The sequence below is a fragment of the Melozone crissalis genome, unplaced genomic scaffold (genome assembly GCF_028551555.1).
Source record: "Melozone crissalis strain CALT ecotype California unplaced genomic scaffold, PUWL_Pcris_2 ptg000016l_1, whole genome shotgun sequence".
NCBI lineage: Eukaryota > Metazoa > Chordata > Aves > Passeriformes > Passerellidae > Melozone > Melozone crissalis.
In genome coordinates this window covers 7,358,636-7,383,294 of record NW_026535794.1, presented here as the reverse complement: position 1 = coordinate 7,383,294, position 24,659 = coordinate 7,358,636, and the positions used below count along the sequence as shown (strand labels likewise).

The window sequence follows — 24,659 nt, the reverse complement described above, 5'->3', positions numbered from 1 at the left end:
TCTAAGCAAGGAAAACCCCACAGACCCAGGCAGGTCACAGGCAAACTCACCTGAGACTCCTCAGGCTGCTGTGTGGAAACAAGGATTGCAGAATCAGAGAAACAGGAATAAGCTGCTGAAGGCCTTTTGAACCAACCTCCCACTCAAAGCCAGACTGTCACCAACTATAAATCAAACCAGACATGGATTTATTTGGCTGAATCTTGAAAACCTTCAAGGACCAAGATTTCACCACTCTTCCAAAAAATGTATTCCAGTGCTGTACTGTCCTCCTACTGAAGAAATTCTGCTAATGTCCAGTTTCAATCTCCCAAGATGAAAACTGTAGCACTTGCCCTTGAATTTGCTCTGAGTTTCCACATTTCACAGTAAGTTTCCAGTTTGTGTTGCTGCATGAGGTTATTCTGTTCCAGGTACCAGGCTTCACACACCTTACTGAATGTCTTAAGGTCCCATCCATGGGTGTTTTCAGTCCCTCTGGACTGAACCTCTGTTGTTCAGGGTGCTGATCATTTCCCTTAGGTTAGCATCACACAGAGGTTTTTAGAATTTGCATTCTCACTGATCGCAATGAAAATATTGAACACCACCAGTCTTGGGGTACACAATTACTGAGTGTTGGGCTGTTGATAACTGTTCTTCAGACCTCATGGTCCAGTCAGTTTTCAACTGATCTAACAGTCTGTTCATCCAAGCTGTACTTCCTCATCTTCCATATAAGGATCCTATAGAAGATTTACTGAAGAGTTAATGTATTACATCCATTTTGTCATCTTTTCAGCCAGTCATTTCACCATAAAAAGCAACCAGGCTGGTCAAGAACAATTTACATTTGGTAAATAAATCCATCCTCACTCTTCCTTGTCATTGCCATCAACACACATCTTATTTGTGTGTTTCCAAGTGGATTCCCAAAGGATGTGCTCCATGAAGAGCAGAGCTTCAAGGGTAATGGCAAGGCCAACATCACACAACACTTAAATGTATTCACAGATATCCAGATATTGGGGTATGGTCCTGCTGCAAGCACAGCAGTGCAGATGTAGTGAGATTAGCTCAGACCCTACAAAGAGTTTACCGACAGTAGGACAGACTTGGTCACTTTACTGAGCAGGCTTGGAGCCCTGGTGAAATCAGAGTGCCACAGAAAACCTGTGTGCAGTGCCAAAGATGGGCAGTCACTGCAGGAAATGTACCCAGGTCTCTCTGACAGATGGAGCTCACAGGCTGTTCAGGCTCAGCTTTAGGTATCTCTGGGATGAGAGCACTGTCAAGTCCCAGTTTAAAGACAACAGTCAAAAACAAGGCATTGCCTGAACAGGGTCTGGAGTGAGGTAAAAAATCTGGTGTGGCTTGAACAACAGTTTACAGCCTTCTATAAAAACATACCTTTTTCTACTACTACTGGCAGCAGATCTGACAGTGTTATCTCTCTACTTATATTTTATGCTTCCTAATTCCAACATATGATGGCACTTCACTTCCCAATATCCATTGACATTCTTTTGATGTATCTTTTGGACTAGTGCCTAAGCACATTTGCAAATAGTTTAGTGCTCAATTTAAGGCTGAATATATTCCCAGAATTCCTTGGGCAATCAATTATTTATTACTTACAAGTGTTAAGATCAAAAAGAAAAGAAATAGATGTATATTCCACGCTGACAGGAGGTCCATGGGGATTAGAGAAAACAGAAACTTTAATGCTAAATTTGTGTAAAAAGGATAAAATGGGGATTCCCTAGTCAGTTAAAAAAAGAAAAGAAAAAAAAAAGAAAAAAAATAAAATAAATGGCCTGGATTATACAGTTATTTTTCTTGCACACTTGAAATGTACCATTAGTTCTCTGTACCACATGGGCAAATTGTGGTTTGTCTTCACCAAGAAATACCAGTCAGCTTGAACTCAGTGCCAGCTACCCTACTAGAGGATGCCCTTTTAGCAGTGTGCCTAGGGGAGCATAAATAGCTAATTAATTAAGATACTGATTCACTCCTATTGACAGGCCTAGGATTTGTGTGAATTCTTCAGCAGGGTTAGAGTGATTCTATGGAAAACCTGGCACTTGTAAGGGCATCAACACTCAAGCAAAGGGTAACCCACAGGAGCAGAATTTAGAAAGATCATTAATACTTCATTGAACAGCACTGTAGAAGGCAGAGGATATTTTCACAAGCATGTTTGACTGAGGCAAAATTTGTTTTATTTCCATCAGTGGGGTTTGAGCAGAGAGGAAGGTTCACAAGGTCAAACACAAGACCTTTCCCTCCATGGGCTGCAGGTCAGAGCTCAAGTACTCAAAGAGAAACTTCATCTGCAGTCACTGCTCGCTATGAAAGTGGCTTCACAAACCACGTGTTCTTCTCTGAAAATCTTGCTTACTTATTGCTAACCTGAAACTGTGGCCATAGACAGGCAAGAAATTATCCCTGGTTGGGTCATCAACATAAACCCAGTCCAAGCAAGGGAGATCCAGCAATTTTGCAGTCAGCCAGTGCAGAATCATTCAGGCAGGATAGAAGTAGCTGTGGTACTGTCAGTACAATGTGGTAAAAAACAAACATGAAGGCATTTCAGCTGAGGAATACAAGCTGATGAAAGGCAAATAAGAAAGCTAGACATAAATACAGGTGAATGGCTACACAGAGGAAGTTTATTTCTGCAAGTATGTCTTCAAGCTGAAAGGTAGTCTCAGAAATATCCAGCAAAACAGAATATCCAGCAACTGGCCATGAAACTATTCCAGGCCAGGTTGGATTGTGCTCTGAGCAGCATGGTCTAGTGAAAGGTTCTCTGCTCATGGCAAGGGGATGGGAACTAGATGAGCTTTAAGGTCTCTTCCAACCCAAACCATGTTATGATTCCATGATCACAGATGCCAGAACTAATAAAGACCTGGACTTGCTGTTTCATGGCTAGCAGTCCAGCTACCAGTGGATTAAATTATTTTCTCTTTGTGGGGTTGTTTTTATTTTTTCAACAAAATTCAGGAACTCTATCAGCTTTTCTGAGGTCAGTGAAATTATAACACATTTGCAATTTAGGTTACTTATTTCTCAAATAAACAGATAAATGAGACTACCATAAAGCCCAAATGCATCTAAAGAAAGTGGCAGCTCTCCAGGTAAAAAGAATCAGCCATCTGCTCTAAAAAATAAAAGCAAAAATCTAATAAAACCCAGTGACACATCACTTCACTCATTGAGAGAAACTTGGAACAGTAAGGCTGAAATCAGCTCCATGAAACTGGAGGAGTCACACAACAGAGAGGTTGCAACTAACCTGATGGCATTCACTACATGGAGACTCAACACATCTTTAAGTCTTAATTCTTACTACCACTACTTCTGTTACTATTATTAATCCTTTTTAGGTCTGCTTACAACTTTGAGATGGTCTTTAGTTGATGAACCTTTTGGGGTTTGAGCACTACTACACAAAGGAGGAGATAAGACTCAACTCAAAACCTTTCTGGTTTATTTCTAGGAGTGATTCTTTTGTGCAATGACTTTTGGAAGAGTCATTTTGTCACCTTTGGAATGAAGGTATTTAAGAGTCCGGACATTAATGAGGAAAACAACAACTGACTTTACTGAAAGAGTTTAGTTCAACTATATGAACAAACTGTTTTCAAGCTAGAAGATCTGATTGGAGCTGGTTTGTGCTGGAATGTCACCCACACAAATCTTGTGAGGGAACATTAAGTGACAATACACTTATGATGAAGCTTATGTTGGAGCAAAATCTGTGTGGCTGGGAAAAAACCCAATCGCTCAAAGGAGGAAGCATTTACATCCCAGTTTCTAAATTAGCTATTACTTAATTAAATATAAAAATTTGATGTGTTCTTTTGCAAACATCCTCACACAATCTATCTTGTCAACGTATTGGTTTTCTTCATTCCTTTCCCCTTTTGTTTAAGCTCTTACCTCAGGCCTTGTTCCAGGACAGGGTGTTAGTTCTTAAGACTGCCATCTAAAGTCTAATAATTGAATTCTTGAGGCTATTGTAGACCAATTGGCAATTTAAATTTAGGACTTTGCATTTTAAAAATAAATTAAATGTTTATATATACAGTAGACTCTCAACATCCCTGGGGCACCTGAGCTAGTCCTTCCTCCTCCAGAACCCATTCCAGTTTCCTTCTGCTGGCTGAAATTAATGATAGTGAATGTATAAAGAAGCAAAAAAAATTTTAAAATTACAATAAAAAATAATTTTGCTAATCCACTTCAAATGCCTTCCTCTCTTGCACTGTCATTTTTCCTCGCAACAATGCAGGTCTTAAACACATGCAGTAGAAAATACAGGATCACAGCATGGGAGATGTTGGGATCCTGTATTTAATCTTCAAAATCAAGGTTAAGAAATAGGAATTTTCTCTGGAATACACATATCATAAAGACAGAGATGTTCATCCCTAGAGTGTGATCTTTCTGCTCTTAGGAAAGTCCTTGTTCCTGCTGCTCAATGGCTACACCAGCAGTGCTGTGGCTCCTGGGGCCCCCTCAGGCTCCCCTCATGCCAAACAAAGGAACGCTCATTTTCTGCCTGTAGAAACAGTAGTGCTGGGGCATGGAGACCCTGGATACTATGAGCTTCTTAGAGCTGTGCTGCTTTAAGGAGGATTTTGCTGTTTGAGAAGGAAGAGTAAGGGGTGGGTGGGATCCTGCGCTCCTGGGTCGCCCACTATCACTCAGAAATGCTACAGAAAAATATGAAAGAATGAATCATAAATAAATAAATAAATAAAAACATATAAATAGATAAATAAACCCACCAGCAGCCCAAAAAATAGAGGGTGCAATTAAAATCATTGCTCTTTACCAATGGTAAAGAATTTCTCTCCTTACCCACGTTACTGTTTTTCTCCTAAGAAGCGAGGTCAATGAAGAGGTTTGCCATGCAGGGAGAAAAATAAACAAACAGAAAAAATAAAGATGAACTATTAGAACTACATTGACACCTTTGATAAAATATTACAAAATGTGGTAAGATGCCAGCAGTGCTGACTGCTGATGTGCAATCTGCCCATCAGGGTGACCGGTGTGTTTGATTTACACATTTCTAAGTATGATATACTAACTATTTCAAGCTATTAAATGTCCTTAATATCTTTTTTTTCTGCTCAGATGAGTTCTATGTTTTTAACCTCTCTCTCAAATATTTGCTGCTTGATCTCCATTGAACTGTGATACTTCATTTTGCATTAGATTGTAATGCCAAAGCTGTGTTCAGCTGTGCAGTGGAAGAGCTCCCACAGAACCCTACTGGGACTCTCACAATGGTGAGTGATGAGCTAGGAGTGGGCTTCAGTCGACTGGTATTTATCTGTGCTGTATATTTATGGCTCTGAATTCAACTAGCAATCACTTTTTAAAAATTAGTACAACATCTTTAATTAGAGGACAAGAGCAACAAAGAACCTATAATTACCAAAAAAAAAAAAAAAAAAAAGTGGTTGATGCAGTGAGTAATGTCTTTGTCATCACTCTGCTCTTGGGTTAGGTCACTCCTCAGTCAGCTTCAAGGACAATCACTACTAATTAACAAAGCTTTTAAACTCTTCCAAGTGGCCCAGACCACTGAGGTACTGTAAGAATACTCAGATACACAGCTCTTTAAGTTGTCTGTCCTTTATGTTGACTTCTTCCAAAACAGAAGAAAGACAAAGAAACAAATACAAAGAAGAAACTTCCTTCAATGCAATGAAACCAAAAGTATTGTAGTTGCATTTTTGTGCCCTCCCCATGGCCATCCAAGCCTTTCTCACCATGCTCCTGATAATTTGGCACATGTATCCATACAAGAAAAAGACAAAGACTACTTTGGCTGTGCAGGGCAACCATCTCCCTTCTGTACTTTAATGAGCAGAATTAGGGCTGGGCACCAAAACTAGAGGTTTGAGTTGGGTTAAATCTATCTGGTGCCATCCATCTGGAGTTAGTTAAGTGGCAGCAGCAGTGTGTTTTGCATTGGAGCTCTGTATTTTGGGCTGAAAAAGGGTTGAAAGAGTAAACAAAGCTAATGCCTTGCATCTGAGGTTAGATTTTTTGTTGTGGTACATGCTAGTAGAAACTTTTTTGTATAGACAAACATGATTTCTTTGAAGAAGCAGAGAACTCCACCACCAGTTTCTCCTATAACTGTAAGGACGTGCAGTATCACCGATAACCTCGCTAGACCCGAAGGGATGGTATCACTGCTGCTCTTTGATATGCAGATACTGGGAGCTGCTATTCTTATCCTGCTGGTTTTGCATTTAGCCTATGGAAAAAACAAACAGGTTCTCCTGTGTTCTCCCTGTGCCCATCCCTCTTGCCTGCCCAGGTTGCACAACTGCAGTGGACGGGCCGTGGTGCGGGAGGAGCAGGTCCTGCTGCTGACCACAGGCTGCTGGTGTGACCAAGCTGCTGACCATCAGCTCCTGCCTCAGAGCATCACACACCACCCAAGCCCCGTTCATTCCAGGGACTTCTCAAAAATACTCTAAACCCCTTTTAATTTAAGCCATAATTGAGAGCTGGCTTTGGCAAAGAGCAATTTCACAGGCGTCAAGAGTTTAATCGCAGCCACGCGAACGAGCTTCCCTTGAGTCACAGCTGCCTAGTGCCACCAAGGAGCATCCCCTGAGTCACACCAGCCCAGCCTCCTGCTCCTTTCCACAGGAGCAGAAAAAACCCACACACACCTGGAGAAAGACAAGTCCTTAAAAATAAATAAACAGCTTGTCTTTGGGTGGGAGTCAGGTTCTTCCCTCAGGTAACTCAGGACATGATGAGAGGATGTGGTTGTAAGCTGTGCCAGGGGAGGTTTAGGTTGGACAGCAGGAAGAATTTATTCTTGCAAGGAATTATTAGACACTGGAATGGCAGCCCAGGGAGGTGGTGGAGTCACCGTTCCTGGAGCTGTGTGAGTGTAAGATTGATCTCAATATAATATTTAAGGAAAGACAGGACATGGCGCTCAGTGCCATGATCTGCTTGGCATGGTGGTGTTCAGTCACAAGTTGCACTCGATGACTCCAGAGCTCTTTTCCAACGTCTTTGACTCTGTGATTCTCCCGGCGGTGTCCAAGGAATCCCAAACCGCCTACGAAGGTCGGGCGGGTGGGCAGCCGTGACTCGAGCCGGAGGCGGGACTCGAACCCATGACTCCGCAGCCCTCAGGCTCCTCCCCGCGCTCCCGGGGGGCCGAGCCGCGCAGGCGCAGAGGGCGCGGCCGGGCGGGGGCGCTGCGGGGCGGCGGCGGGCGCGGGGCCGCGGGGCCGCCATGGGTGACGCGTTCGGCGGGGCGGAGTCGGGCACGCAGGTGAGGCGCGGCCCCCCCCCCGCTCCCCGCTCCCCGCAGCCCCGGGCCCGGGCACACGGGCGGGGAGAGCCGGGCGAGGCTGTAGCCAGGGGAAAAGGGGAGCTCTGAGCCTCCTCCCCTCACCGCCACGGGCGGGCGCGGGGGAGCCCCCGCGGGGCCTCCTGAGGGGGCGGTGCGTGAGGGAGGGAGGGAGTTCCGCCCCCGAGAGGCCGCGGGGGCTTCCTGGTGGATTTCCCGGTGGATTTCCCTCGGATCCGGGAGGGATCGGGGTTCCCTGGGGCCGTGTTCTGCCTTTGTGTCGGGATCCGGGTGGATTTCTGCTGTGGGCGCTTCTTGGTTCGGGTGTTTCGACTATTCTTTTTTAAATATTCCCTTCGCGCTCCCCTCCCAGGCATTGGAGGGGATGCCTACGGGAGAAGACCTGTAAGGAAGGTTTCCTTTAAAGGTTCGGACTTGATGGTCTTAAAGGTCTCTTCCAACTTTATGATTCTGTAAATAAACATTTTGTAAGGTGGAATTACTTTCCTCCTCTTTAGGAGAAAAGAGGTTTGAGTTTTGGGATTTTGTGTTGTTTTATTAGGTTTTTTCCCATCTCTCGTTTTTATTTGTTAGAAACTTCCACTTTCGATCAGCAACTTAATTGCTTGGAGATTTGTGTGTAACTATACCGGAACATGCTGAATAGTTCACATAAAACAGAAAAGTGCGATAATATTTATTGCTAAAGCTCTGTGTGGTTTTTAGTGGGACTTGGGCTTTTAAGCCCTTTTGACACTTAAAAAAAAATTAGTATCAGATGTCCACTATTGGCAAATAGATGTGAATTAAGGACATGAGGTGTGCTCTTTGTCCAAGGGATAAATGTATTTGTTTGTCCACATGAGTGGTGCTGACAGAATGCTCATGGCATCAACTGCCTGCAATGGATGGATGGATGGATATCCAACCTGGAGCAAGGGAGGAGTTGAAGACTGACAGGTTAAGAAAAGTCAATGCATGAATACAGAATGTCCAGACAAAAAATGGTAAAAGCACTTGAAACAGAAAACACTTAATTTAAACCAATACTTCTTTAAATAGTCTCATGCATAAAGCCAGATTTTACTGAGTTATACTGAGACTGCAGTATTGTGCTTTTTTTATTGAATATAATTAATACAACAAATTAGAACTTCTTGCAAAACACCTTTGGTTTATCACAGTAAAAGTAATGATAAATGGCTTGCATATGTCTTCATGCCCAAAGTTTACAAAAACTCAATCAGAGTGGTTATAGTGGTTGAGAATTAAATTTTGTCTAGTACTGGAGATAGGTTTGTATGTGTAAATAGCCCGTAGGTTAGCTCACAGCCTCTAGCAGAGCTGGAGTATTTAATTTGAATTTCTTTAACATTTTAATGAAGTAATCTCTCATTCCTGACAAGACCTACGTGTGTGCTTGCATTGATGCACAGCTCTGTTGGAACCAACAGAGTACAAGCATGTCCTGCATTAGTCAGTGGGACTGTCCACATGCATATTTGTTTATTAAAAGGAAAAAAAATTATAAAAGGTGTAGCTGAAATATTTGTGTCCCATCAGCTTCGTCATTATTGACACTTATCCCAGCTGCTGCTGAACTTTTGCTGTACAGCTTATTCTCTACGTGTAACTGCACATCTGTGCTGTTCCTTGCTGGCATAATTGCATTTTCAAATACCTAAGAATGAGGAGCTACCACTAGCAGGTTGCTGAAGGGTGGTGTTTTGTGTAAAAAAAGATGAAGAAAGGCTTATGGAGGAAGAAATGAGCACCTACACTTTGATTATGGAATCACAACTCTCTAATAGGGGATTTGAAATTGACTTGGGAATTTTGTCTAAGCTCTTCCCGCTCCAAGGTTCTCTCCAGGGATGCTGTCTGTCCTTCTGTACATTGTGTGTGACAAAGCTTGGGGCACCTGACACCCACCCTCAGATCACCCTTTACATGCTGGGGATTTCTCCCCCCTCATCTTCCAGAAGAACAGGAGGGGAGGCAGAATGGGAAAGGCTGCCCTGGAGCAGAGCCAAGGCTGGATTGGGAGCAGCCTGTGCTGTCCCTGTGTGACGTGGGCAGAGGTGAGGGGTGCCTGTGTGGTGTCTCAGCTGTGCTCCCATCACTTGTGCTGCACTGTGGACAAACCTTTGTGAGAGCTGAAGGAAAATTGTTGCCTGTTTGTGCCGGGAACCCCGTGGCTCCCAGCGTGGCGCTAATGAGGCAAGTGCCTTTGGAGATTGTGCTTCAGAACTCGGAAGTAAATACAAGCTGGATAAAAACACAGGTGTGCCATCATCAGCAAATTACCATAAATTACCTTCATGAGCAGTGCTCAGAGAAAGCACCTGTACTTATTTAAAATTAATCCATAAACTTGTCATTTAAATAACGACAGATTCATATTTAAACCAGAGTGATCAATTTACTCTCTCTCAAAGAGTTGATAGTCTAAGAGGACACAGGGGCTCACTGTTCCAGAAAAAATAAACTGCACAGGATATATTTGTTAATGTACAAATTAATTTAGGAGCAGGAGGCTGCAGCAATGTGTTTGGGCCAGCAGCAGTTGTGACTGCTGGCCCCAGCAGTGCCCACCACTGAGCCCCTGTTATCCCTGTGTGCTGCAGCAGTGCTTCCTCTGTGAGAAGTGCAGAGCATCAGAAAGCAGCAGCCTGTGGTGGTTTTCCTCTTTCCCTCAACTTCCACTGCTGACAAAGGGGTGAGGAATTCCTGGTTCTTCTCCCCAGTGGGTGCAGCCTCTCCCTGCTGGTGCCCAGGCCCTGGCAGCAGGAGAGCTGCACATGCAGGGCCTGCCAAGGCCCTCTTGGTAGTTGAGAGCTGCTGGTTTATGTGCCCCAAGTTAATTCCTGTATTCTCGTGTACGTGTGTCCATCTGGATGTTTGCTTTGTCCAGATCATGGAATCCTGCTGGTTCCCAGGAGTTCACTGTGTGTTTAGTGCTGCACAAATGTGTGAAGTGTAATGGGAGGATCTGCTGATCCAGAGCAAGGTCAATTTGAGTGGTTTTTTGGCCCTTCAGAGGATGAGTCAGAAAACTCTCCTGGATAGGTGTGAAGAGGCCAAGGCAAACACATTGACATTTTGTTAATGGAGGGGACTCTTAAAATGTCAATGAAAATGTCACACTTACATTCCCATTGTGACCACTTGAAGCAAATTCAGGACCATTTAATTTTTTACTCTTAAAGGCAAACACACACACACAACTGCTTAAAAAACTTTAAAGATCATTCAGAGCAAGTGTTGCTCAGGGATATGACAAGGAGGAAAGCAAGAGAAGGCAGCAGTTGTTTGAAGGTGTGTGCTCACTGCTCTTTTGGTCTTGAGGATGGGATAAAAGTTAACAGGATTTGTTTTGTTCAGATCTCTAAATGACACCTGGGCGCCTTGTAGAATGTAGTATTTGGCGCCAGGGTAGGTGCTCTGGTGACACTGAGCATCCCAATAATGTCCTTTCCCATGTATGGGAATACATGTAGGGAATAACAGCTCTGGTACCAGGAAAAATGTTCATTCTTGCTTCACACAGTGTGCCAGAACTAATAACAACACAGGTTTTGTGAATACCTGTCTGCTTGCTATGCAAATACCTCTCAGTTTAAGAAACTGTCCATGAAGTTTGAAGTAATTAGTTTTACAATGGGCTTATTTTATGAGGGGCTTTGGAGAACTTGCTTAACAAATTCAAGCTTGCTTTAGAAAGGTTCTTGCAGAGCCACTGGTGACTAATTACTTTTGAACATTCTTAATCCATACTCTGTTTGAACAAGTAACTATGATATAATAGGATTGTAGCCCAGAGGAGTCCTGTGTAACGTCTCAGGTGAAATGCACATGGTTTTACTTAGAAATGCTCAGAGAGGCTGGCTCGGGGGATTGTTGATGGGTAAGGTTTCAGCTCTCAGCCAGTAATTTTTTTGGAGGTTTGGAGGGTTTTTTTGGTCGTTACAAATGATGTTCTTTCCCTTTGTTCTTTGGAATGGCAGCACTGCTGTGGGCTGGAGGTGATCCCTCTCACTAATGTCCCTGAGCAGCCTTTGCTTTTTAAACTTGATTTCTCCTCATATCTCCAGTCCTCACTGCCACTGAATCTGTGTGCTCGTTGTTTGTAAAGCTGGGACCTTCTGTTGCTGTAGTCCAGACTATGCACTTCCATATGTATTTATAAAAACACTTTTAAAATCAGGCTAATCTTTCAATAGGACTGTCATGGAAAACTGTCAATTCTTAAAATCCTTTACATTTGTGTCCTGAGGTTCATTATTTAAAGTTAACAGTGTGGCTCTTTGTCTTGTCTTTAAAAGCTGCGTGCACGACTCGAGGGCAGAAGTTCTCTGAAGAATCTCGAGCCTTGTCTGTTTGCTGAGGAAGGATCTCCTGTTCATGGTAAAAATGTCTCTTCATCCCATTTAGGGAAAAATGTTCATGTAGAAGTATTCTACATTTCTATATTTCTGTCTCTCTCTATTTCTATCAATAGAGATAAGCATACAAGTAAATTATTTTGCCCTAGATCAGAATTCTAATTTTTGATATGGTTCAATGCAATTTAGATAAAATGGAATAATGCAAAGTCAACCTTCCAAACATTATTAAATAGGCCTCAAAATCTATTTTATGCATATCAAGACACAGGTGTAGGTGAGTAAATACCAAGCACATTGGTCAGTGTCAGTAGTTTCCAGCAATTTGTTCTAGAGTCTGTCATTAAACCTCTTTGTTTGTTTTTTTTAATCAGTGGTCTAGACAAGCACCAGAAAGTCATAACTGCAGAAATTTGCAAAGAACATGAGGTTCAGTAAATAGCAGTGATACAGAGTTGTCTGGGTAAATTAGGATAAGGAGCATGAGCAAACAAAGCCAGCTCATCATGCCATTCAGTCTTGACCTGAACAATCCTAAGTATGCTTAGAATAGAAGTTCATAAACAATTCCATTATGGCCATAGGTACTAATTAGTTTGAATGAGTTCACAATGCAGGATCAACATGGCTCATGGAGACCTTCAGTGAATGAATGAGAATTTCAGATTGGAGAACTGGGCTAACCTTTCAATGACACCAGTACAAGAAAATTTAAGATCAAGGTTGGATATTTTAATGAAAGAAATTAGTGAACTAAACAGAAAATAACACACTATTCAGGAAGTCAGACTGATTTTCCAGATTGTGTGAAATGTCATGAATTTCACTATGGAAGAGACAACTCTGATTACACAGGGCTAAAAATATATATGAAAAAAGGCATCTGAGTGGCAAACAGTGAGGATCAGTGGTGAGGTACTACTGTTGTGGAATTTATGTGTGAGTGAGTGGATTCATAGGGCAAATATGTGGCTTCAGTGGTTAGCAGCACACTTATCTGCAGTTTGAATTCCCACAAATATGGAATGTTCAGAATAAAGAGCAGAAAAGGCAATAAAAAGAATCAGGATAATTGGATGAGAGATGATGCTTAGTCTTCAAACACAGTCACTGTGAGAGTCTTTGAGTGTTGTTTTGCAGCACTAGAAAACACATGTGGGCTTTAGCAGTACATGATTCCTGCCCTGAAAGTTTCCAGTGTGACATAACAATGATAAAGGGTGGAGAAATACTGCTAAGCCAGTGCAAGTAGAGCACAAGAATATTTAAATTCTCTCATTTCTGAATTCTCTCATTTTCTGCTGTGTTACTCACAAGAAGAATTAAGGGCCAGGAATGAAATTAGTGTATGCTTCACAAGACTCTCAAATTCCTATTTTTTTTTAGAAAATGAGATATTACTGTATTTTTTTCAAAACATAAATATTAAACAATCTTTTAGTCTGGATGTTTGGTATTTTTTAGTCAACTTTACACACAACAAACAAATGTTTGAGACTGAACTGGCTATGTACTGGTCAAACAGATTTTAAGATGTTTTCTTGGGGATCACGAACTGCCCTTGCTGCAGTCCATAGTGTTAGATAGTTTCATGTCAAATTATCTTCTTTGCTCTTAAAGCTTTATAGGTTGTTCATGTCTGTCTGAAGACTTTTCCAGAACCTCAGTTCTAACATGGCTGGAAACCTTCTAAAATGCATCACTGGTTTCTCTGTGCCAACAGTCATTGAGCTTTTGAAGCACTTGCATTTTTCTTCTGCTTCCAACAAATGGTATCAGTTATTACCCATACTGGTCATGCTTTTTGGCTGACATTAATGAAGCTGCCTAACATATTAGCACAGCCCTTTAGCTGTATATATATAAATGGACTTCACCTTTTATTGCATTTTTGCTTTGTCTTTTAATACCACAGTATTCATGTGAGGCCATGTGTTATTTTGATGTGTGTTCACATTATTCAGTCTTAAATCCCTGTTGAAGGCTTACCTCTCCATTTGTCATGGACTTGACTTTCAGTGTGTCACTGTGGAATTCTGTAATAGGTTGCCCATGAAGTCAATACTGAACAGCTCTTCATCTCAAATGCTGTGATTAAAGCAATGCAAAGATGTAAATTATTCTTTTTTTCAAACAAATACATGAAGTTTCAATAAACTATCCAAAGGTTACATTTTAGTTAAGTGTTCATAACTTGCATGTCAGGGTACTGTAAAATAGGGACAGGTAATGTAGGTATTAATGTGATACTCTAACCACTGCTTCTAATTATGATGGACTTGCATATTTAAGAGCACATAAGTACATTAATTACATACCATTTAAGCTCTTCTGGAATGGAACAAAAGTGACACAAGCATTAAATAATCTTCCACTATTGTCAGTCATATTTCCCCTGTGCCACTGGCATGAAGGTGTGGGTGTCAGTTTAAGGCTCTGATGTTCACCAATTGCATGACACCCAACATTAACTTGGAATAAATATTAGGCCTTTCTACTTCACTTATAAATGGTATAAATAATAGTGACAGCTTCTGCATAGTATTGTAAATGACCAGCCCAGGAACTTCAAGGTAGCCTAGAATGTGAAACACACAAAGTCATTGCTGATTGTTCCAGCAGCCTGTTGGTATCTGCAGTGTCAGAAAATAGTTTAACCAGCATTTTCAGGTGGATTGATTACAGACAAAAATAAAGCTCTTCTCATTCAAGATGTAACACCAAACTGATGGCCAGGACTGAACACAGTGTTTCAGTTAAAATATATAAATCTTACATAAATATTTACATTTCTTCAGCATCATTTAGTTTAACCTGCATGCCCATTCATAGGAGTGGGCTATTATTCTCTTTAGTCTGCCCATAATGAGCCAGCTCTGGCTGCCCTGAACCAAGCAATGTGTTCAGGGACTCCTTAAAACCTAACTCTTGAATTCACTAGTGCTGAATTTCATGTGAAATCACTCTACTCATCCGTCTCCATCTGTTAAATCTTCACAAACTTGAGTTTTTATTAACCCAATTAGTTTGTCTTCTGCATGTTTTGCCAAGCTAATGGAACATTCATCTACTGATATGTTTAATGTCTGCCAACACCAATTCTAATAGAAAAAATTCCCATTAAGTTTCTTCCATGTTAAAGTGCTGTTCCTGCTCTCCCTCTCAGCCTGTTCTCATTCTGTTACAGCACCTTTTTACTAATCCTCCTTTCCAAGTTGTTTTGACATTAATGGATGATGCTGGTCGTGATCACTGTTTCTTCTGTGACCTACTGTCAGGCTTCTTGAAAACGTTGCTGGCCTCACTTCCTCCTTTGCTGTGTCATGGCTTGTCCTCTCTGATCCAGAGAAATGAATTTCCCCCCTTATCTTACTGTAACAGCCTGGTTGCTAATTCAATGAAACCCAGCATTTATAGATGCTGCTATAAATGGCTCCTGTTTTGCACCCGTTCTCCTTGTGGGCAGCTCTTGGATAATCAGGAAGGCACAGAAATCCCCAGTTCTCTTGAGGTTTTCTTGCAGTCCAAGCTGTTTCTGTTTGCAGAGTAACTCAAGTGTCCTGGTCCAACTACAAGGCAGCTGTGGATCTCTTTCAGCAGTGTTGAACAAGCTTTGAGGGGTGCTTGGCTGTCTTGCTGTTCACATTTATAAACCACCACCACAAAAGCCTCTGAGAATGATTGTCATTCAACTTAGAATTTTTACTTAAATAAGTTTTATTACTTCTGCCAATAAAAAAACCAACTCATCCAGTGTCATTCTGCAGCACACAGACACCCTGCTAGAATGTCTTCAAATGGAAAAAGTGAAGCATTTATTTCCCAGAAGAATTTTTGAATCCAGCAGGTTATATTTTGCTGTAAAGGCAGGTGAAGCAGTATTGCCTGTTGGCCCCTCAGTTACTGCTCTGGATTGAGAAATGCCAGCCAGGGTGGCAGAAGTTTTGTGCCACAGCCAGTGGCAAAAGATACACTTTGTTCCTTATCAAGAGCTGCCTTACACAATTGTTCTAAAATACTGCAAGAGACAAAATAGGGGGGAATGACCTAGCCAGCACTTTTAGGAGGAGCTCTTGCAAGCTGGTATCTCACCCTGCCAGGGTGTGGTTGTGTCTCTGGCACAGGCTGTGTGACAGCAGAGCCACTGCCTGCAAGTGACAGCGTCGGGCACCATGACCTCTGCACAGGAAGAGAAAATGCAAACTTATGTCCCAGGATGTGTAGTTATCTTTCATCTCAGAAGTGAGGGAGCCATTCAGAACAGCTTAATAAGGGCTTGGGAGACAACCAAGCTTTTTAATAGATTTCAAAGGGTCAGAAATTCATATAAATGATATTTCTGAGTGTCACTGAAATGGATAGACTTGTCACATCAGGTGTAAATTGCTTTTAACACTTGCAAAGGGGGAAGAGCTTGATTTCTTCTCTACCATCCTGCTCCCCTGATCCCAAACTGCATCTTGATGTTGTAGGCACTTGTGAATGAGGACATCCTCTGGAAGTTGAGCAGTGACTTGAAAAACCCTGTTAACTCAGGCAGGCACAAACATGTTGAAGGAAAGTTGCAGTTAATTCTCTACTCTCACATCCCCCTATGGAAAGCTGTTAGGCCATTTGCACTTGCCCAGGCCGTGGAAATCTCTCACCTTCCTGCAATTACAGTGGTGTGATTCTTCTTACTGCATGTGGTTACCCTTCTGCCTATAAAATCCAAAATGTCATAAAAAAATAATCCAGTTCCCAAAATTAGAAATTTATAAAGAGCAGCTAATCAATTAACTTCTTCTAGGGTCTTGCTCTGATACAAGACATCAGAAGACTTTGGAAAAGGCTTTAGAGTATCTTGCATTCACATCCAACAAAAGAACTGGTTTCCTAATGAAGTGTAATGCTGTTTTTAATTAACATTTTAAATTTTTATGGTATGTATTTTATGACCCACATGGATGAGGTAATTAGGCTGAATCCTTTTATGATCATAGATCCTTTGCTTCAAACAGAGGCCTTGCCTGGAGTTGAAGGAATCCCTGAGTCTCCCTTGTCAAAAGAAGCAGTTTCACATTATTATCACCACAGGAGAATATAAGTGCTAAATAAACTTACTGGTGATTTCTTCACCAGACACAGATTCCTGTAGGAATCTTGTGACATAAAGCATTTGATATCTATGTGTAATGACATCTAATATGTCATTTTTTTTGTTTTGTCCTCTGATTTGTTATTTCTTAATTGTGTGTGCATAGTGTAGATGGTTTCTTAGCCACTTTTGTGTAGCAGCTTCCTCTTCTGCTTTAATCTGCCTGTAATGATATAGATGAAATCCAGTTGCCAACCTTTTCTGGATGGAAGTCTCCTAGATGGTGCTGGCAGAGGCTTTCAGTCTTTGTTCACAGTTGATTAACTTCACTTTAGAGGCCTTTCTTGAAAACTGAAATATCTGTTGGGTGATACTGACCAGGACTTAAACCATTTTATGAATGTCGATTAAAATGCATTTCCCAATTTGTGGAATAGTGAATATTGGTTCAGAAAACACTGAGAACCAACTCTGGGCTAGAAATGCTCTTACCTGACAACGTGCTGCTTTGTTTTTGAACAGGAGATGTTATTGAATTCCATGGCCCAGAAGGGACAGGCAAAACAGAAATGCTTTATCACCTGCTGGCCCGCTGCATCACTGCCAAGGCACAGGGAGGGCTGGAAGTGGAAGTGATGTTTGTTGACACCGATTACCACTTCGATATGCTCCGCCTGGTCACCATTCTTGAGAACAGGCTGGCACAGGGGACAGAAGAAATGATAAAGCAGTGCCTGGGAAGGCTCTTCCTTGTCAGCTGCAGTAGCAGCACTCAGTTACTGCTGACTCTCTACTCTCTAGAAAACCTGTTCTGTGCTCACCCCTCGCTCTGTGTTTTGATTTTAGACAGTTTATCAGCTTTTTATTGGATAGACAGAAGCAATGGAGGGGAGAGTCTTACCTTGCAGGAGATGAACCTGAAGAAATGTGCTAACTTCCTTGAAAAGCTTGTGACACAGCACCACTTGATCCTCTTTGCAACAACACAGACACTAATGCAGAAATCTGCAAACTCTGCAGAAGGCTTTTTACCTTCAAAACTTCCACATGAAACTGATACAGACTACAGACCATATCTCTGTAAGTCATGGCAGCAAATGGTAACACACAGGATGTTTTTCTCTAAGCAGTGTAATTCTGGCAACAGCAAAGGTTTTACTGTAGTTTCTTGCCACCTCAAAAGAAACCAGATAGTAAAACGTTCATTTAGTGTTGCAGAATGTGGAGTTCAGTTTTAACTTCAGTTTATTTTGTAAACATTTATCAAATCTTGGTGCTTCATGCCTGATTAGGTCTAAGTACCTTCTCATAACTTTTCAACTACCTGGTTGTTGCTGGGTGATTAATAATTGTTGTCACCATTTTCTTGAAATTCAGTGAAGGGCAGGGAAAGGTAATTTTTTTTAATTACTTCAGCAATTCCATCCAAACTATAGAAGACTGTTGACATTACTTGTTTGTGCTTAATCAAGAAAATAGTAACAAGACACATTAAATCCTGGTATCCTTCAGCAGTCTAACCAATGTGGCCAAATGCCTGTTGGAATTTCTGGGTCTTACTCCTCTTCCAAGCTGCAGAAGTAGGAGCCTACTTGTCTGTGGCAGAGGTTGCAAAGAGGCCAAAGCTCACACTTTATAAACATTGGCCTTGGTTTATTCCCTGCAGCTTTGGGCATAAGAAATGCCAGTTTTGCCTGAAGAAGAGGATTCATTTTCAGTGTGTTAAATAGTGGTGATCCTGACTGTGCTGCTTCTCCTGGCTCTCAGCCTCTCCATTTACATTAGTGGGTGCTCAGGGGAGCAGGGATTGCAGGTGTTCTGATGCTTAGAAATGTCTGGCATTGAAGAATCTTCAGCTATTAATGAAATAGAGGCCTGGTTTCCATAACTGAAGGAAAAGTAAAGACCCAGCTCTCGGTACTTTTGTGAGCTCTGGGTGAGCTTGTGCTGCATACAACAAAAAGTTTTTGGAAATACTTAAGTGCAAGTTACAGGTTATTTTGGGAGTGGAGGTTGTTTTTTTGTTGTTTTTCATTTTTTAAAATGATGCACAGACTTTTTTCTCTGCCTCTCCTCATCATGCCTTCCCTCTTCTTTCCCTTCCCCAGTCTCTCTAAGAAATCCAGGAATGCCAGGCCTCTGGTCTTTACCAATATGCATTTGCCACATGTAGAACATTTGTGTGCAGGATTTGGCATGTAGCATGTTGCAATTCTGGCAAAGAACATTCAGAACTTACAAGAAATGCCCTACAGTTCTGGCAAAGAACAGCACATTATTTATGAACCTAGAGTGCCCTTTGAAAGCTTCAAAGTACTTTACAAGAAAGAAAATTGCACACAGTACATTATTTAATACAAAAACTTACATTAGCTTACAAATTCAAATTACTCAAACAAGGGGGAAATACTTCTCACAGCGATGTTTGTTCAGTCATGTTGCACAGCACATTTTATAGTTTAGATTGAAGAGATTATTAACAAAAATGCATATTAATAAGAAGTATCTAGCTCAGTATCTTTTTGAGGAAGATGCCTAAAAAACTCTGTTGTGAGACACTTACCTTTGAATTTCCTGACTTCTGAAGCAGCTTTTTCAAGCTGAATGTATGTCTGGAATCCCAGCTTTGTATGGTTCAGTTACCCTCTTGGGTTCCACTGTGTCTGTTCACAATGAGTTCAGTTTAATTATTCTTTCTGTGGGAAAAATTCCTTTTTTCCCTTCTCATTTTAAACCTTCCATCTGATCACTTCTTCACACCATCAGTTCTTTTACTCTGACACATCAGCAAACTTTGCCTTTTCAACATCTCCCCAGAGCTGATGATTTTATAGAATGTCATTTCATTTCTGCCTTCTCATCCATCAGCACCAATATGTATTTTATTTCAAAACCTGCATAGGTACACAAATACATGAAAAATTATATAAAATAGTGCATTCAGCCAAGTTAGATAATTTACCATGTGTAGACACTTCCATTATGAATTATGATAAAGGGCATTATTGAATTTTTTTTATAAAAAAGAATGGGAAATTTCAAGTAGAACTAGAGAACTTTAAAATCTGAAAATTTTAGGACTATGTAATTTCTACTAGAAAAGAATAAAAAAAATTTATTCTTTTCTTTCTTTCTTTCAATCAAAAACATTGATTCTTTCTCCCCTTGCCACTGGAGAATGCAACTCCACTGATGATTAACTTCTTCTTAAAATCATACTTGCTAAAGAATATGCTTGAGAAAAAAAACAATGGATATGTTCTGGCATTCCCAACTGGAAAAAAAAAGCTTTTATATTCTTCACAATGTAGTTTGTATTTTGCATTGTACTATGAAAGAAATGCCTAAATTGAAATGAAGCCAAAGTTCTAGTTGATCAAAAAGAGCACCTCAGGAAATTTTGAAATTTCCCAGTTTTATTTTTACTTTGAATGCAGACAGATTTTTTTTAATTCTCTGGTAATTGTAATATTCATGCTCTGCACATTTGTTTTAGCTGTATAGCAAGCCTGGATTTCTGAGGTGCTGAGCATTATCCCTGTAATGCTGCAGAAGGGATAGGCAGTGCATAATCTGGGAGTTCACTGACCCCATCCTCTGCCAAAATTATGCCACTTGGAAAAATGAACCTTTAGGATACAAGTCTCAGAAAGATGCAGTGATAAAGAACATGGAAAGCAGCAATTTTGTTTGTACCTTAATGCTCTGTGGGTATTAAACATGGAGTTTGCCATTTTTTAAGTGGAGAATTTTCCAAATTTTGTACCGATTGTAGTTATTGGAGGCTGCAGTCCATCCTTGTGAGCCAGGAACAGTGTATGAAATGTAGCATTATACCTGGAATATTCTGCTTAATGCAGATCCTCCTCTTTCACCCAGACCTGAGGTATCACCCTGTCTCACCTGGCTGCCCTGAGCTGCTGCAGCTCAGTCTCCCAGGGAGGAAGAACATTTCAGGTTAGTAGGTCTGGTTTAAATCATCCCTGCAGAAGAGCATGGAATACATGTATTCCTGAACTCTGATTTAAGGTATTTCTTAGAAATGAAAATCCTTTCATGTCAGTGCCATTGTTCTTCAGCTCAGGGTGGTATTATTAAGGCTTTTGTAGACACAGGAACTTTTTACATTCCTTAGAATTTTGTTTGTTGTTTCATATGCAACATGGAATTAAAGCAGCAAGCTTGAAATAAAGAGGAACTAGTTCACCCTTTCCCCCATTCTTTTCATAACGAGAGGGCTTCTTAGCAAAACCAAATTAAGGTATTTTGCAGGTTTTATATTTATTTTCTACTATACTGGTATTTTTATGGACACCTGGAAAGAAAATGTTGAGTTTTATATTCAGTTTAAAGTTCTTTGTATTCCTAGGCTTTTTATAGAGCAAATAAAATACAAATAACAGTTTGCTTGGTTTAAGTTTGCACTAGCACATAAAATTCAAGTTTCCTTTTTCTTATATAACTAATCTCAGAAACTTAGCTTTTCCTGGAGTTTGGAAATGGCAAAGATAAATGTTCTCCTGTGGAAACATACCTGCAGTTGTGTTTTTGCTGGAGAATAATGGACAGAGGAAGAAGAAATACCACATTTGATGGCAGCTGTATAGAAGCCTTGGACTGTGTCTGAAGAGGAACATGACTTTTTACTTTTCTGTGGCTGCACTAATAAAATGTCTCTTGAACCTCTTTATTCAAATGTACTTTTGATATGCAGATACCATACTGGGGTGATGGGCAACATCATCTTGCCATTACCAAGCTTGATGCCAAACTCAACACCCACCTCAGCATAAAGCTGTGCCACCAAACTCCAGCTGGTGTAGAAATTGCAGTGAATTCTCTCTCCCCTGTGTAAAAGCTGCAGACAGGTGCAGTGTGTCCAACAGCTACAGAGTAGCACAGGACCCCTGCACTTTGTAAAGAAGGGGAGGCACTGGAAGGGCTTGGAAGACTTTAGCCATGGAAAAAAATTTCAGACAGGTAAAGGAACATGAGTACAATGCACGTGCATGATCTGGATGGAGAACTGATGCCCTGCAGCAGTCCCTGAAATCAAAGGTCTGGCTGTCCCTGTGTGTGAGAGAAGACAGCAGAATGGCACTGGGCTATGAATAACATGGAGTGAGACAAAAGGGCCCATGAACTTCACTGACCTGTCTGGCATGGCAATACTTTCAAAGAGAAGGTTGACTAGAGTGGGCCTGTATGTTGTTCCCACCTGGGAATATGGATTCCACGATGTGGATGCGTTATAGCTTATTTATAATGAAAATATAAAACTCTGCTGCTCTGGACCCAGGAGGAATTAAATGTAAAAACAGACTTTTTATTTTATGTTGGGGTTTTTTTCCCTCCAGCTCTAGGCACCTTCCCAACAGTCAGCACTTAGCTCCAGAGCACTCTTGCAGCTTTCTGTGGCAGGAGCAAGTTTCACTGAAAGTGAGTCCCTCTCTCCTTTGCTGAGGGTTTATGGGTTTATGTGCACTCTTTATTACTAGCACAGACTGGGCTACCCCGACAGGGAGGCTTGAACCCATGTGACACATCAGTTAAGCGGTAAATGGCTGTGGAGACTCAATTCTGTTGGCAATCAGGAGTAATGTCACATTTGAGTAGATGATTTTGAAGAAACAGGGCTGTGACTTCGTTTGGGAAAAGGCTGGCACTCTTCCCTCTGCTTTCCCACCCTGCTTTGCATCGTGCCCCAGCCAGCTGGTCCTTGTACCTGTGTGGGCCCCAGTGCTCCAGGAGAGCGGTGACAAGATGTCACCGCCTTGCCAAATGCTGGTGAGCAGCCATGTTTGCATCTTGGCGCTCTCGTTCTGCAGGAGTTGGCACAACCACTAGAGTTAATTTAAACCTTTTGCCAGGTTTCTTTCTCATACATCTCGCTGGGCCTGTGCTAAAGACCTCCTAGCCGTGGGGGAGGAAAGAGAAGAAATTTTGAGGTTTGAATATTAAGGACAAGATTTTAGGCCACTGCTCCAAAAAGAGGCTAAGCAAGGCTGTGAGGTTCCTGCAGTGGCAAGTCAAAGCCCCAAAGGTGGCTTGGTAAAGGTCAAGGAATGGACTCTACATCTCCTGTCAAGGGATGAATACGAATTTTGACTTAGAATATCTGCACACCCTCATGCTGCTGATGGAGAAGACCATGCTGTGGTGGGCAGTGCTGTCTCTGAGACACATCTCAGGCTCCTTCACTGACAGTTCTGTCTCCATCCCAATATCTCTGTGAGGAGGGAAGTGAAAGAGGAAGAGGTTGAGAAGAGGAGAGGCTCTTTGGGAAACTCCTTAAGGCTTTGCTGAAGTATGTGAAACAGGAGAGCCATTTGGTCATCAAAAGCTGACAGGCAAAGGGCTCCATTTCTCTCCAGAGCCTGTAGAAAAAGGCCCAGAGTAGCAAAGAATGGCTCTGCTAAAACCAGCACTCTCAAAAGTCAGGGGGTTCCAGGAGCAGCCTGCAGCCACCATGAAGAGGAAAACTTGGCTGGAGAGGAGACACCACCAGAGCTGCTGTTCTGCTCCTCTGAATTCTGTGAGCATGTCCTGGTGAACATATTGCCACTGGAAGCTCATGTCACTACTGGACATGTGACACCATTCAACCCCTTCTGGGAAGCAGGAAACTGGTGGGAGGCCACCCTGTCCCCATGGCTTCTAAGCAGTCTTGCCCATAATGAAGAGCATTCACTTACAAGGTCGTAGCTAAACTTTCCCTCATCCTTTATTTTAATGCCTTAACTTAGTGGCTCTGCAGTGATACCACTGGCACTGCTTGCATTTCAATTACCATATGCATCAGTGGCACTTTTTGACAATAAAATCACATTTCATGAAATTATACAGGTGCTTGTATTTTCACCCATCAGAAAAAAATGATGCTTTAAAAAAAATTTATGAATCCCCTAAGCAAATGCTAGAGACCAATTGCATAGGCAATGAAGTTACAGAAGCCGACGGAGGCAGGAATTTGAATAGCCCACAGAGTTAAAGGAAAGGGCTCACCATCTTTAAAATCCATGGAGGCATTCCAAATATGATTATTCTGCAGTCCTGTTCACAACAAATCTTGCAGGCTGACACTACATGCCCCTTCCCATTGATTGTATGGCCTGCACAAGCACTCTGAGCCTATTAAGCCTGAAGTCCTGCTGCAGATAATAACTTAGACATTTCAGTCCCTCGAGCAGACACAAAAAGTACTTACTAGCACAGTTGTCAATTTTGTGGAAATGTCCTGTGGGATTCCATAAGTATCCTAACAACTGGCTGAGCTCTTTCCTTTGCTCCCACAGGTGTGGTTAAATCAAGGAGCAGTCAGTGCTAGCTGGAGGCAGGCAGGGCTCAGCTGCCTGGTGCCTGCCAGAGTGTCCATGATCCACTGCTCAGGAAAGGTTCCATCTCCCACCATGGCAGAGGAGTCAGTGAGGCCCCTCTCTACTCAAAAGAGAAATCCTAATATGCCTGATTTTTATGCTACAGTAGCAAATCAGCCTTTCTCAGTGGTGGAAATGGGAATTTCAGACATTCTCAGGTCTTTGCTGTTTGCAGATCAGCTCACACTGATGTAATTCACCCCTGTGACCATCACGACAGCACAGCCTGAAGGAGATTGACCTGGAGGCACCTGCTGGTAGGTGCAGCACGGCTCCTGGACCAGGGCACTGCTCCTGGCATCCCTCCTGGCACAGGGAGAGCTGGCTCTGCTCCCCTCTAGAGCTGCACAATGCTTACATGTGGTGGCAGTGACACCCAACCACTGTCACAGAGTACAGACACCACTAAAGGAAAACCCTGTCTCTCATCCTGATCAAATTCCACAGCTCTGCTCCTGGCTCTGCTCTGGTGGGATCTCTTGCTTGTGCTT

At 41.9% G+C, this 24,659-nt stretch overlaps 2 protein-coding genes across 2 annotated transcripts in view; one reads left to right on the top strand and one right to left on the bottom strand.

Annotated features, from left to right (window-relative positions):
• ACTR3B (actin related protein 3B) overlaps positions 1–24,659 on the bottom strand; it is a 103,473-nt gene that overhangs the window by 43,359 nt on the left and 35,455 nt on the right. The window lies entirely within an intron of this gene.
• Positions 7,260–18,337, top strand: XRCC2 (X-ray repair cross complementing 2). Its single transcript, XM_054273852.1, has 3 exons — positions 7,260–7,312; positions 11,656–11,737; positions 17,315–18,337. The coding sequence occupies exons 1-3, from the start codon at positions 7,274–7,276 to the stop codon at positions 18,028–18,030; spliced, it is 837 nt and encodes a 278-aa protein (XP_054129827.1). The 5' UTR covers positions 7,260–7,273; the 3' UTR covers positions 18,031–18,337.

Bases quoted from the DNA above. Each gene is read 5' to 3' on its own strand.
- XRCC2 (XM_054273852.1), top strand. From the start codon at position 7,274: ATGGGTGACGCGTTCGGCGGGGCGGAGTCGGGCACGCAG. The intron at 7,313-11,655 runs GTGAGGCGCGGC...TGTCTTTAAAAG, and splicing joins GGGCGGAGTCGGGCACGCAG to CTGCGTGCACGACTCGAGGG. The intron at 11,738-17,314 runs GTAAAAATGTCT...GTTTTTGAACAG, and splicing joins GGAAGGATCTCCTGTTCATG to GAGATGTTATTGAATTCCAT.